Source organism: Arvicanthis niloticus, chromosome 21 (assembly GCF_011762505.2).
Source record: "Arvicanthis niloticus isolate mArvNil1 chromosome 21, mArvNil1.pat.X, whole genome shotgun sequence".
Classification (NCBI taxonomy): Eukaryota; Metazoa; Chordata; class Mammalia; order Rodentia; family Muridae; genus Arvicanthis; species Arvicanthis niloticus.
Window position 1 is genome coordinate 21,076,065 of NC_047678.1, and position 15,485 is coordinate 21,091,549.

Sequence of the window (15,485 nt, forward strand, 5' to 3'; positions counted from 1 at the left end):
CAAACCTGTTTTACACAACAGATTGTTTGCATAATGATACCAGAATCTGTCTTTTTAAAAATGAAAGGAAAGGAAGGGAAGGGAAGAAAGAAAAGGAAAGGAAATGTGTGCACACTACAGTTTTTCTTGTAGGATGTTACATATCTGGATTTTAAAATTATTCATATTAATTTTTTTTGTAAACATCACCATAATTGTTTACTTTGGGGCTGGAGAGGATTACATATGGGAAGGGAGATTGAGAAGTTATTTCAATTCTGGAATTGTTTTATGTAATTTTCTGATTAAGATTATACATCTGTGGATTTATAACTTTTTATCAATACGTAATTAAATTTTATCTATTTCCCTGCATATGAATTTATTTCGGTGTAGATATTTAAAAAAAATTGATTTCAACATTTCTATTGAAACAATACAACCAATTCTACTCAATAAAATCCCAAACAATTTTAGTTAGAATGGCCATTAGGATGTTAATTTTTTTCAAATATTGGGAAAACATAAAACTTACTGATCTAATACTAAATATTTAAAAGGAATTCAGGGCTTTTTAGTCACCCATTAGTTTCCTATCTTGCTAATTTTATTTAATTACTCTGTACATGAATTTTTAGCTATCTCGTCATGGAATTTTGTTGAATCACTTTAGTAGAGTTTGATCCTCTTTTTGTAATGAAGTTTTTTTTTTCCTCCCCACATGTATTACACATAAAGATGAGTGTCACTTTTTTTGTGTCATCATCTTTTATTACCCTCACTATGTCTGATCCTCATTATCTTCCCTGCAAATCACTATCTTACTTTTTTTTCCGTTTTTCTCCCTTGTTTTCTCCAGTCCCCTCCGTTTTTCATGATCCAGAGTTTGTTTAATTAGTATTACTCAACAGAATTAAAAAAGAGCAAGTTCTAAGAAGGTGCCCCTGGTGTCCTTACTTGCCACTGCTCTTTACCAGTATGTAACTAATATTTTCATTTAATACAGATAGAATGGCTATGTTGAATCGGTTCCTTGTTCTGGTTATCTGAAGTATTTTAACAGGAAGATCATGCACCTTTCTTTTGTCTTTATTAAAGAAGAACTCATACAAGCTCAGTTGTATAGAAAATTTTGTTTTGTATATTGGTATCGTGTTTATTGGATACCTTTTGAGACCTAATAGAATAGCAATTTTTAAAAATTTTGATTCAGTTATTCAGTTAGAAATACTGAACTATTATTGCATTACTCAAAAAATGATGATGGTTATACTTGGTGTCCATTCTTTGTCTCCACTACTAGTGGATTAAGTTTGCTGAACTTATAAATCTCTTATCTATGTATAAGTGAATTTTAATTTTATCATATGTTTAACAGTTATATTTTTAATAGTAATCTTCGGGATTTTTTAAAGGTTAGCTATGTCTTTTGCTCTATTGTAACAAAATTTTGAGATGTAGTAACAAAACTCTTACTAGCCTTATAAATAGAAAAATCTGCTTTTATTTGACAACAGAACAATGGTTTCAGGTAAGTGATTGTCTTATTTAATTAATTTCACATACACGCAAACTTTTTAAAAGATCTGTTTAGTGTGATGTTAAATTTTTTAAATCATTTTTGTGTTTTTTTTTCTATAGTCCGTGGTGGATGACTGGATTGAATCATATAAACAAGACAGGGACATCGCACTTCTGGATTTAATCAACTTTTTTATCCAGTGTTCAGGATGTCGAGGTACACAGTTGCAAAATAAATGCTGTTTATTGAACCTGTCAGTTCAGCAGTGTAACATCATGTGCCACTAGTCATAGAATTCATCCTAGAATTGTGTTTGCATCATTTTTTGGCAGAGCAAATGGTCTGTGTTTTAAGAGTGCTTATTCTTCTTTTCCTGATTAGTGTTACCTGTCCAAATAGCAAAATGTTTCTTGTATTTCTTTCAAAATTGTCAAGAAAAACTAAAGTTTGCACTGTTTCTGAATTGCTTGTTTTTTTTTTTAATCACAAATTTTCTGTTCCCTACTACTTGTCAATTTTTCATCTGTCTTCATAGCTGCTCACGACATTTTTGACAAAATGAATGTGGTGGGTATTCTTGTTAACGTCAATTCATTTAGAACCACGTTGGAAACATACCTCTGGATATTTCTGTGAGGACATTTCTACAAAGATGTAGCTGAAGAGAGTAGATCCACCATAAATGTGGGTGACATCATCATACTGAGGCACCACAGTCAGTAAAAGGAGTATACAGTCTGATTGACCCACAGTCATCTCTTTGCTTCCTCAGTATAGCTTTTACTTTTATTTCTTTGGTTCTGTCCATTGTGTATTTTATTTTGAAATGAAAATTATTACAGGCATTTCAAAACATACTAATACATATTCATTGATGTTGGGAAGCTTGTTTTCTGGTTCTGTTCATTTGGTGTTGTATATGTTCTTTGTACCCTGATAGGCATCTCTCCTTCCTAGATTTGAGAAGTTTTCTTTTGTTATTTCGTTGAAAATATTCTTCTGCCTTTGACAGGTTTTCTTCTCTTAGACACCTATGATTTCTAAGTTTGTTTTTTATAGTGTCCAGAGTTCCTCATGTTCCTTTCCTGGTTTTTCTTAGACTTAATAATTTTGTTTGATTGTGGAATCCTCTCTAATTTGTTTTTAAAACCTGATAATCTCTCTTTCACTTGATTAAGTCTGCTGGTGAGACGTTTCTTTGAACTTTATGTTTCACTTATGTTTTATGAATTTGTGGTTTTGCATTTTATTTAAGCTTGGCTTTTCTTTAGAGATTATCTCTTCAAATTTTATTTTTATATCTTGGTTGCTTTTCATTAATTTAATCAGTTGTTGCTTTGTGGTCTTCGTTTTGACATTTATTCATATTCTCTTTGATTTCCTAATTGTTGTTTTGAAGTCATTATCAATTTTTAAAATTGAAAATAGACACAAAACGGATTTATTTATTTATTTATTTTATTTAATGTATATGAGTACACTGTGGCTGTCTTCATACACACCAGATGGGGTTATTGGATCCCAATGCAGATGGCTGTGAGCCACCATGTGGTTGCTGGGAAGTGAACGTGGAACCTCTAGAAGAGTAGTCAGTGCTCTTCTGAGGCATCTTTCCAACCCAGAATACGATATATTTGGATGACAGTTTTCCATCCACTTAATCCACACATTCTTTGTCTTTCTTATTAAAATACAAGCAGACATCAAAAATAATAAAAATATAAAATTAAAGCAAACCAGGGTAAGACAAAACAAAAATAATGTGGTTGATAGTACTGTGTGTTATGAAATCATTACCTTATGTGTTAGCAAAGTTGGCTTTGTCAGAGAGTATTACACCGGGAGGGCAAATTTCTTGAAGTAGACAAATTGTCTTTGTTATTTGTGTTTCATGTTCTTGTCATAGGACCTAGGTCTTGGTATGTCAATTTGGTCTCACCTTTGGATCTTTTTTATTACCCTATTTGGTCATATTGTGGGTCAGGTATTTGATACTGTGGAATCAATTTGGGAGCAACTCTTGATAGTTAAATGTCGTTTCTGAAGTTTTCTCAGCTCAGCTAGCAAAAGATTTGATTTCTCATCCCAGAAGCAAACCTTTCTGTTGGTTTAGTAGATTGTTCTGCTAATGTTCAGAATTCTTTGGAGGACTGTACAGGTTGTACAGGTGATCCCTGGGAGCAGCAGGGGTCACAGTTTAAATTGGCAGTGTTTCATAAAGGATAAATGAAGCAGAATGTCATGCCACTCTGAGGTGAGGGTGGGTGGGATGCTGAAGGATGCCTGTGTTTTGGATGTCTTGGTGTATAGTGTGACTAACTGGCTCAGGAGCTTCCTGCCTGTGCTCCTGCCCTGTCGTGTTACCTGGTCAAGCTGAAAATGGTATAATTCGGATTCTCTGTTTTACTCACATCATTGAACTTAAGGTTTTCTTAGTCACTACAAGTCCTTCTTCTATCATGAGATAAATAATGATAATATTTTTACTCTGTGCTGTTATGCTGTTCTCTCCTCTCTGGTGCAGTTAGGAGTCCCAACTCATTCCTAGAGAAGGGACTTTAGAAGGCACTTTGAGAGAAACATGTTTGGGCCTGAAATGATGAGAATGGGTGGGAGAACTCACTCTACAGAGCCTACTTCTTAGTGAACCTAAGTAATATTTAGGTTCTTAGTGAACCTAAATAATAGATGACAGTTTACTAATATAATGTACAACCATCTTCATGCTTACTAAGGAAGGAATACATTCATATTTTAACTAGGAATGTTACAAAGTATAGACTGCCATCTAGAGACAAATACATTAGTGAAGGTAAAAATCAAAACTTTACAACCATTCTAAAAGTTATATATTTTATAAAATATCTTCATAATCATTTTTTATTTTTACTTTATTATTGTACACATAACCCAGGTAATTCATATGCACTCCAACATACTTGACAAATTTTGTTGGAAATATCTGTTGGAAAGCAACCAGAATATGTATCTTTTTCTCTCCATTTCCCCTAGTTTCCTTTCTTAGTTCATTAGAAAGATGCTTAAAGTCATTGCATTACTAGATGATCAGCCCTGCATTTATTGTATGCTGATGTTTCTTTAGTCAATTACTTCCAGTTTTAGTAGTCTTAGCACTACTTCTGTCTTCCAAAGGTTTGCTCTACCAATTCATTGATTCTGTTTGGCAGTCTTTTCCTGTTTTGAGTTTTAGTTCCTTTGAGCCTAGATAAAGCAAACATGAAAGAGAGACCACCAAAGGTTTGTCCTAGCATACGATTGCAAAATCCCTTCAACACTATAATGGCAGATATTTATTAAGAGTTTGTGACTATAATCTTTGAAATAAGAGGCTGATTCATACTCAGAACACTTGAAAGGCCTTTACTGTTTGGAATACTTTTTGCTAGTGTATTAGGCAATGATAGTATACATCGTACATATGTTTCAGTAGTGCTAAGTATGTAATGTTATGTCATTAAAAATGTTATTTGCAATACTGTTATAGTATCAAGTAGCAAGAATTTGCCTGTGTTTAGTCTACTATCTCTAATTTTTTCATGTAACTGTCACATTTACACACTTTTATTTTTAGTTGGAAAGATGCAAAGGCTCAGGTTCTTATTGTATAACTAGTGTAGAACTTAGGGGAAATAAAGCTTAAAGTGGGCAAGAAGCATCAAAGAGTACAGTTCTACTTCTCTGGACTATGACAAGGCTTATACAGAGGACTATACCGAGGTGACACAGTTGTAGTTCTCTAGGCTATAATATGGTTTACACACAGAGGTATTCAACAGTTTACTCGTTCCCACGTTTCTTTTGATTCCTTCATTTTATTCTCTTTCTGGTCAATCCAACATACTTTGGATAAGGGCGTTTAGTGCTGTTGCACCCAATCACCTCTACTAGGTATGAGTGCTGAGGTAACTGCTGCAACGAGTTTTCTAGTTCTTAGGGAAAAAAAGCAGGTTCCATTTTCTAAATACCATTTCAACCTGGAAATACAGGTTAGCAGAAATCCAGATTCCATTAGAGTTCCAGGGAGGTTCTAGAGTTCTACCAAAACCAACAACCCAAGAAAATATCCAGTTACTTCTTGGACTTCAGGTTAAGATCAGTGGTTAAAATCGTTACTAAAGTTGGCAGCTCAGTACTGACTCCGCTTTTTATGAACTAAAGACATAATGTAAAAGATTTAGTTTGCTGTTTTCTTGAATATATTTTATCTCCATTTTGTTTCTTATATGAATATATTTGTAAACTTCAGTGTGCTATACATTCTACAGGCTTTAGAATTTAAAGCATTGAGCAGAGCATTGGATCTTCCCTACAGTAGCCCTATCACTGCCTTCAATGTTAGATATCACAAACAATCTAGTCATTTAGTAGAGTAATAAAATGAAACCGCTCTCAAGATGAAGTACAAATGCACACATAAACATAAAAACAAATTTCAGTATGGCTATCCATCAGGGAAATGCAAATGAAGCATGCATTGAGATTCTTTCTTTCAGAATGTCAAGTAATCAAGAAAACACATAATAAATACTGACAAGGAAATGGACAAAAGGGAATTCTTGAGTTACAAACCCTCTTGAGAATGCAAACTAATCTAGACACTATGGAAATCAAGGTCCTCAAAAAAATAAATGAAGGTAGATGATCTGACTTATGACCAAACTAACCCTTCTAAACATTACCCAAAGACAGTCACACCACACAGATGCTAACACACCAGTGCTCATTGCAGCACTGTTCACTGTTGCTAAGTTATGGTGCTTCAATAAGAGTTCCGCAACAGACAGATGGATAAGGAAATGTGGTTTAGGTACTCAGCTCAGCAGGACTTTATTTTTTGGTCACAAAAAGAATGAAGTCATTTTATTTGTAGGAAAAGTGATTCTACTCTTAACAAATAGGCAGTTAACTAAAATGAAGTTATTTGAGTTTCATACAGACTATGTACATTTTGCTATGCTCCATGCTAATAAATAGTGGAGCTGACAAACACTATGTTATTTCAAAGATTTTGCTATCAAAATGTATTTCAACGAAATGTAATGTTAGAGAATTTTTACTTTGTTGTGATTATTGCCAGGACCACGAGTCTTTATTATTGCACACAGTGATAATTATCAAAGGACATGTTTCACTGCCCTACTTCTTTAGGTTAGAATTTTTTTTATTAATTCATCTTTTTTCATAAGATATTAAAAAGAAAACCCTTAAAACTTTTATTCTGGTAAATTCTTCTTGGATTTTCATACTGCTGCCTTTCGATGAATACAAATTAATAAAGGCTCCATTGGTGCCTTTTAAGATATTTTGTTACTGTCACACTTTTTTTTTTTTTTGCTGTAACTAATATCTATTAGAAATGGAAGTCATAGTTTTACTTTTGTTCATGGTTGTTGCTTTAGATCATAGTTGGCTACTACTTTGATCTCAAGAAAAGGCAGAATATAGCGTCAGCTGACAATTGTAGCAAAGGCAGCTTAGTTTATGGTGGCCAGACATTAGATACGAGTGTTAACAGAAAGGGTCCAGAGCAAGATACAGTTTCAAAGTTAATACCCTAAGTGAGCTACTTCCTCCAGGTAGCTACCACTTGTTAGAATTTTCATCATGTCTAAAAAGTTAGCTCCTCAAGCTGCTGATCAAGGTTTCATCATGAACCTGTGAGGGACATTGCATATTCAAATTATTACATTCTTCCTTTCTCCCTGTATGTTGATTTCATAATGCAAAAGTAGTTAGTACATTTCTAAAGAATGACTATTTCTATTTTTATTCACATACCCAAGTCCATAGTCTTTCTTCTTAGTGCCCTTAATATCAGAAAGAAATTTGTGTTCTTACAACATATAGTGGCATAGAGGGAACAGTTGCGTTCTAAAAGATAGGTATAGGAGTTAGGAGGAACTAAAGTAAGACTGAAACCCAACTGGGCAAATATTAAATCTTGTAGATCCATATCTGACATCCAGGCATTGAGGCATAATGTGAGGTCCATTTTCCTTGGGACGCTCCACCCCTTCTTCATCCTTGTATTTTGGCAATTTGTAGTTTCTTCCCATTCTTTCCCCTTTCCCCTTTCCCCTCTCTTCCCCTCTTCATCCTTCCCTGTTCCTTTCCCCTACCCTATCTCGTATCTTTCCTCTCTCCTTGTCTACATCTTCTCCATTCTCTGGTTCCTCTCTACCTCTTTTTCTTACTGAATTTTACCTGCAGTTTTTCTAGGCCAAAATTTCTAGGCCAAAATGTTTGCTTTTTAAGTTTTTGAGATCTTGATCGCATCTTCAATTTCTCTCTCCTAGCTTCATATATTCCTTGTCCCATGCTGTATGCAGAAATTTGAAATTTGTCATAATTTGCCCAACCTTCCTGGCTTTTCTTTGAAATATGCATGGTTGTGTCTGTGGTGCTTCAGTCTTCCTTTCTGTGTCTTTTAAAAACCAGCACTCTGTACAGGGGATCATTGTCATCCTCCAGCTTGAGTCACAGCCTGGCTTAGACTAGTCACTTGAATGCCTGAACAACTGAATTTAGTAAACTTTAATAAAAGTTGAGGAAACAACTTCCTAGGTAATTCTTTGTGAGCAGTGATCCCTGCCATTATTTATATTATTCTGAGTTTGTCGCATGTGAGAACTGGCTTCTTGTTAAAATGAATGCCTTCAAGCATCCTAATACGTAGGTGCTGAGCGTTTGTCTAAACTTTCCTTAATGGCACTATTAAACCAAATTTACAGGTTTTTTTTTTCCCATGATCAAAGTTTTCCAAGATATTTCTAGGGTTTTTCCCCCCTTATCTCTATTTAATCAAGTGGTAAGTACCTGAATCCAGGGCTTGAACTTTTCTACATCAGTTATTTTGATGTAGAAAATCAATTATTTTGATATCTTTAAATTTATCCTTCCATAAAATTTCATGGCATTGACAAAACAAAACAGTGTCTTCCTTTCTTCCCACCTCCCAGTATAACATAAATGATATCTGGTCTAATTCCCAAATACAGTCTTGTTTTCTCATGAGCACATTTTCCTCCACATTTAACTCTGTATGTTGGTCTTCTCAGTTTCTGCTAAAAACTTCCACTTTGTACTTTTTACATTTTAGGCCTCAAGCCTGAGACCCGACAGACATATTCTAAAGGTTCTGAACTCAATGATGAAGTTTTGTTACAGGCAGGAAAGACTTATATTGAATTTCAACTTCAGAATTTTTAGTTCATTGTCATTTGTGTCTGCTGCTATTAGGTAAGACATTGAATGGCTATAAAAATGTATGATATAGGCTATTCATTGACAGTAAGGAAGCAGAAAAAGAGAAAATAAGAGGCCAGAAAAATTTATACATAGTCCCTGTAAGATAAACTACAGTGATCTGATCCTTACCTTAGACCCCTACCTTCTAAAATTTCTTGCACTGTCTAAAACAGCACAATAACAGTGGGTCAAGGTTTCAATACATAAGCCTGTGACAAACATTATATATTTATGATTCATAAGAATTTGCTTAGTAGAAGTGGAGACAGGAGCATCACTAAAGAGAAGGCTCAGTGGTTAATAGTAGGTGATGATCTTGCAGAAGATCCAGGTTCAATCTCTCTTTCTTTTAAAAATTTTTTAAAATTATTTTATTTGTTTACATTTCAATGACTAATCGCCAACCCTGTCTTCCCTCTCCCTCCTTCCCTTTGCCTCTATGAGGATGCTCCTTTACCCATTCACCCACTCCCACCTCACCCTTCTAGCATCCCCCTACACTGGGGCATTTAGATGCCACAGGATCAAGGACCCCCCCCCCCCCTCCCACTGATGGCAGATAAGGTCATCCTGTGCTACATATGTATCTTGAGAACTGGCTCCTTCCATGTGTACTCTTTGGTTGGTGGTTTAGTCCATGGGAGCTCTGGGTGGTCCAGTTAGCTGATATTGATGTTCCTATGGGTTTATGATCCCCTTCAGCTCCTTCAGTCCTTCCCCAAGCTCTTCTATTGTGGTCCCTGGGCTCAGTCTAGGTTGGCTGTAAGTATTTGCATCTCTATTGGTCAGGCAGCTCCTGTTGGCAAATGCTTCTTGGCATCAGCAATAGTGTGGGAAGTTGATGTCTGCAAATGGGATAGATCCCTAGGTGGGATAGTCTCTGGATAGCCTGTCCTTCAGTCTCTGTTCCAATTTTTGTCCCTGTCTTTCCTTTGGACAGTAACATTGCTGGGTTAAAATTTTTGAGATGCCTACCCATCGTGTTAAAGCTTGTCTCTAACTACTACATCAACAGGCTGGCAGCCAAAATACATGACTTGAAACTGAAAATGAACTCCTAGACAGAGTTATTAATTTATCAGGCTGGCAAGCCAAGGACCTTTAAGATTCTATACAGAGCCTTACCAATCTAAGACATAAGTGCAATTCTTATGATAATGTATAGTCCATGATGGGTAAGGAAGGCTTTCTGGTCAGAAAGACCTAAGCCAGACTCAGTCTGGTTTGCACAATAAAAAGGGAGAGATGTGGAGAGTTTTATGGCTGCTTGGCAGGAATCTGACATTGGCCAAGGACAAGGAAATGGACTGCAGGCAGGAATCTGACATTAGGCTGGAACAAAGAATAATTTCAGTCAGAAATCTAAATCCTAGGCTAGAACAAAGAAGAAATTTCAGACAGGAATCTAAATCTTAAGCTAGAACAAAGAAGTAGGCTTCAGACATGAAAATGACTTTGGGCTAGGACAGGGAAGTAGGGTCAGATATTTTGGTCATCCTGATAAGCCCTTAGAAATAGTGATCACAGGACTCTGTTTATTGTTGTGGGTGTTCTTTGACTATCTGGGTTTATTGTCTTGCTTGTTCCTTCACTATTTGCATTTATTGTATTGTTAGTTCCTCAACCTAGAACTGACCTTAATACTTGCATGTAATTTAAACAGTATAAAGGCCAAAAAGGAGGAGGAGGGATGAGATAGGGGATTAATGGGAGGGGGGTGTCGGGAGGGGGGTGGCATCTGAAATGTAAATAAATAAAATACTGAATTAAAAAAATAAAAAAAATTTTGATATGCATGAGTGGTCCATCCCTCAATTGGGGCCTATGTCTATCTCTTGGGGGTGGTCTCTACATGTTATATCTCTATCTCCTCTTTGTTGGGTATTTCAGCTAAAGTTATTGCCATCGGCTTCTGGGAGCCTCTAGCTTCCCTGGTCTGGGACTTTTTAGCGGTTACCCTCAGTTCCCCAGCCCCATCTGCTACATGTTTCTATTGAATATCTTGATTCTCTGTCCCTTCCAGTACCAGTTCCTGACCCCTCCCCCCATTTTCCTTTCCCCTCCTCTCTCCATCCTAGGTCCCTCCCTTCCTCTAGCTCCTATGATTATTTTGTTCCCTGTTCTATGTAGGATTGAAGCACCTACACTTTGGTCTTCCTTCTTAAGCTGCATATGACCTGTGGGTTGTATGGTAGGTATTGTGAGCTTTTGGGCTATAATACACTTATCAGTTAGTATATACCATGTGTGTTCTTTGCTGTTTAGGTTACCTCACTCAGGATATTTTCTAGTTCCATCCATTTGCCTTTGAATTTCATGAAGTCATTGTTTTTAACAGCTGAGTAGTACTACGTTGTGTAAATGTACCACATTTTCTGTATCCATTCCTCTGTTGAGGGACATCTGGGTTCTTTCCAGCTTCTGGCTGTTATAAATAAGGCTGCTATAAACATAGTGGAGCATGTGTCCTAGTTATGTGTTAGAGCATCTTTTGGGTATATGCCCAGGAGTGGTATAGCTGGGTTTTCCAGTAGAAAACTACTTTCAATTTTCTGAGGAACCGCCAGACTGATTTTCAAAGTGGTTTTACCAGCTTGCAGTTCCACCAACAATGTAGGAGTGTTCCTCTTTCTCCACATCCTTGCCAGCATCTGCTGTCACCTGGATTTTTGATCTTTGCCTTTCTGACTGGTGTGAGGTGGTATCTCTGGGTTGTTTTTATTTGCATTTTTATAATGACTAAGGATATTGAACATTTCTTTAGGTGTTTTTCAATCCTTCGAGTTCCCTCAGTTGAGAATTTTTTGTTTAGCACTGTATTCATTTTTAATAGTGTTATTTGATTGTCTGGAGTCTAATTTCTTGAGTTCTTTGTATATATTGGGTATGAGCCCTCTATCAGATGTAGGGTTGGTAAAGATCTTTCCCCAATCTGTTGGTTGCTGTTTTGTCTTATTGACAGTGTCCTTTGCCTTACAGAAGCTTTGCAATTTTATGAGGTCCCATTTGTCAATTGTTGATCTTAGAGCCTGAGCCATTGGTGTTCTGTTAAGGAAATTTCCCCCTGTTCAAGATTCTTCCCCACTTTCTCCTCTTTTAGTTTCAGTGTATCTGGTTTTATGTGAAGGTCCTTGGTCCACTTGGACTTGAGCTTTGTATAAGGAGATAAGAATAGATTGATTTGCATTCTTCTACAAACTAACTGCCACTTGAGCCAGAACCATTTGTTGAAAATGTTGTCTTTTTTCCATGGGATGATTTTCGTTTCTCTTTCAAAGATCAAGTGACCATAGGTGTCTGGGTTTATTTCTGGGTCTTCAGTTCTATTCTATTGACCTACCTGCCTGTCTCTGTACCAATACTAAGTGGGGGTTTTGTTTGTTTGTTTTTTATCACTGTTGCTCTGTAGTTTAGCTTGAGGTCAGGGATGGTGATTCCCCCAGAAGTTCTTTGATTATCAAGAATGTTTTTTGCTATCCTGGCAATTTTTTATTCCAAACAAATTTGAGAATTGCTCTTTCTCAGTGAAGAATTGAGTTGGACTTTTGATGGGAATTGTAATGAATTTGTAAATTGCTTTTGGTAAAATGGCCATTTTTACTATGTTAATCCATGAACATGGGACATCTTTTTGTCTTCTGAGGTCTTCAATTTTTTTTTTTTTTTTTCACAGACTTGAAGTTCTTGTCATACAGACTTTTCCCTTGTTTGGTTAGAGTCATACCAAGAAACGACACCTTTCACAATAGTCACAATTAATATAAAATATTCAGGTTCAATCTCTTATAACCACCTACTAGCTCCCAATCATCTGTAGTTCCACTTGGTTTCAGGTATGTACCTAGTGTACAAGTAGCCACTCACATTCAAATTAGTTTTTTATGTTTCTCATCTTCTTAAATGTCAATCACATATTTTCTTATTCCAGAAGGTAACAAGGCCTTTCAGATTGCTACATATCTTTTTAGCAATATTTTAATATATAGTATATGTTTCAGTACTTCTTTTGTTAGTACATTCATATACATTCTATACATTATTCTTTTATCAATCTTGGATGGCATTTTTGTTTTTTGGTAGCTCAACAGAGCCCTTTATAATTAAGAACAAGTAGTAATTAGTCATTTTTAGTCTGCTAAAGTAGGTCAATTACTAGCAAAATCTGTTTACAAGTTTCTATTTAGAGGTCTTAGTTTTCTCATCTGTACAGTGAGAGATAAAATTGTTGGGCAAATTAAATGTATTGATGTGCATCTGATCTTTTTAAATGGTATGTGAGCTTTTCTTAATTTTTTTTTGTATTACATTGTTTCACAGAATACTTTCAAATTATTTTATACATGCAAAAAATTTCATGAACTCTTTGGTATGACTAATCAGTGTCAAGGAATTTGTAAATTTGTAATTTTAGTAGATAATTGAAATTTTTCATATCATAGAGGTTTAGGAAGCTTTGCTCTCTATCATTTGTACTCATTTTTATTTAGAGATAAGGGTTTTTTGTTGTTGTTGTTTTGTTTTGTTTTCCTGTAGCTTGAGATGATGTCAAATTCAGAAACCTCCTATATTAGCTGAGTGAGTGTTAGGGTTACAGGTATGGACCACCAAGCTTATCCTAAGTTATTAACAACTTGTAGATTGCTGCTGTTATTTCTAACTTGAGAATTATTCATTGTTAAAAAACAAGTTTTAAATTATTTTTGTTATTTGAAATATTTCCTTAATGTAAAGACAATATCAAGTAATCTTTTATGGTTTTCTTTGAAAAGAATTATATATGTTGTGTGCATGCGTATGTGTGTGTTGAAATCTTTTTCTTTTTGGTTTTTCGAGACAGGGTTTCTCTGTATAGCCCTGGCTGTCCTGGAACTCACTCTGTAGACCAGGCTGTAGATTTCTGTAGAACTCAGAAATCCGCCTGCCTCTGCCTCCCAAGTGCTGGGATTAAAGGCGTGCGCCACCACCGCCCGGCTTTTTGAAATCATTTGTCTAGATTGGTGGTTACATAATTAGTTCAACATTATCTCAGATAAGTTTGTAATGTCTTAAAGAATACTATTTCATATCAATTTTTCCTATTTTTGGTATTTATGTTCTATGAATGTAGAATAATATAAGTACATTCACAAATATGTTTTTAACTTTGTTCTTTCTCCCTGGCATGGTCTTGTCATGTAGACAGGTTCACCTGAGATTATGGCCATGTATGAGCATGTGAAAACAGACATACACATCTTTATAAAGCAGAATACAAGGCCCAAGCGATAGCTCAGCAGGTCAAGGTGTTTGCTTTCAATCCTAGCAATCTGTGTTTGATCCTTGTGACATACATAGTGAAAAGAAATAACTCGCTTTTGCAGTTTGTCCTCTGACCACACACATAACTTAAACATACATTTACATACAAACATATACAAAGAAAGAAATTAATATGAAAAATTAAAAAGCCTCAAATCAAACATCTTAAGATTGCCTCTTTAATTTTGTTCCTGTATTCAGTTTCAGCAATGCCTTTTTTCTTTTTAAAGAAACTTTTAATAAGAAAAAAATCTCAGGATATTAGCGTTTTTTTTTTTTTTTTTTTTTTTTAAACAACTAATGGAATGAAAAATTTAATAGGTCATGGTGTCTTTAGTCCTTTTTTTTTTTTTTTTTTAAATGAATGAGTTACTAACTAGGTACATAAAATTGCCATGTTAGATAGTGTAAAATTTTGTACTGTATTGAATAGAGCTTTGAAAATTACCTAAATTCACTCAGGTAAATTACAGAAAGATCAGAGAATTATCTCTAAATGCAATGTATTGCTGCTATAAAAATCAGTTTATTGAAAAAACACATTTAAAATAAAGTATTACTTTAAGAAAGAAAAGACTCTTGTAGCAATCTGGAGATAGCTTTTTTCAAGGGCATTTATTTAGTCATTGTGGAGACACATGCATGACCAGTTAAAAAGTAAGAATAAGCACAGGATCCACAATGGAGGAATTAGATAGAGAAAGGACAGAAGGAGCTGAAGGCATTTTTAACCCCAGAGGAAGAACAACAATGTCAACCAACCAGATTCCCCCAGAGTTTCCAGGGACTAACCCACCAACCAGAGAGTACATGTGGAGTGCCCCATGGCTCCAGCCCTGAGCTTGCTTATGTAATAGAGGATGGCATTATCGGGCATCAGTGGGAGGAGAGGCCCTTGGTATTACGAAGGCTGAATGCCGCAGTGTAGGGGAATGCTAGGCCTGGAAAGCAGGAGTGAGTGGGTGGGTGTGTTGGGGAAGCACCCTCATGGAAGCAGGAGAAGTGGGGATTGGATAGTGTTATCCCAGAGGGGAAACTGGAAAGGGAATAACATTTGATTTGAAAATAAAGAAAATAATCAATAAAAATAAATTTTAAAAATTAAGGATAATTTTTTAGAATATTACTCTGTGGTGGTTTGCATAAGGAATTTCCTTGTTAAAATACTACCTCTGTATCATTTATTTTTTAAAATTGTGGCCTTTGACATTTGAGTTAAATTAGTAGGATTATTTAGATTTGATAGTCCCTGTAAAGATGTGAAGCCTAAGTTTCTCATACAGCAACTTCATTGCTGGTTACTATTTTCTTGTCTCTCACAATGTTAAGACTTAAAATACCTTCTTTCTTAGCTTCTATAAGTATTCCATTGAATACACAGGTAAAATTCCCGTGCCTGAGCTTGGCTGCTCAGTCA

The 15,485-nt window shown here is 35.5% G+C and overlaps 1 protein-coding gene across 4 annotated transcripts in view; it reads left to right on the plus strand.

The window, feature by feature from the left end:
• Positions 1-15,485, plus strand: part of Stag1 (STAG1 cohesin complex component) — a 328,230-nt gene that overhangs the window by 132,911 nt on the left and 179,834 nt on the right. For 3 of the 4 annotated variants that reach the window (XM_034483824.2, XM_076917691.1, XM_076917690.1), the window contains one exon: positions 1,621-1,717. The exons of the other annotated variant lie outside the window; for it this stretch is intronic. In XM_034483824.2, coding sequence (XP_034339715.1) covers positions 1,621-1,717 — 97 coding nt within the window. The remainder of the gene's footprint in view (positions 1-1,620; positions 1,718-15,485) is intronic. 4 annotated transcript variants of the gene reach the window in all.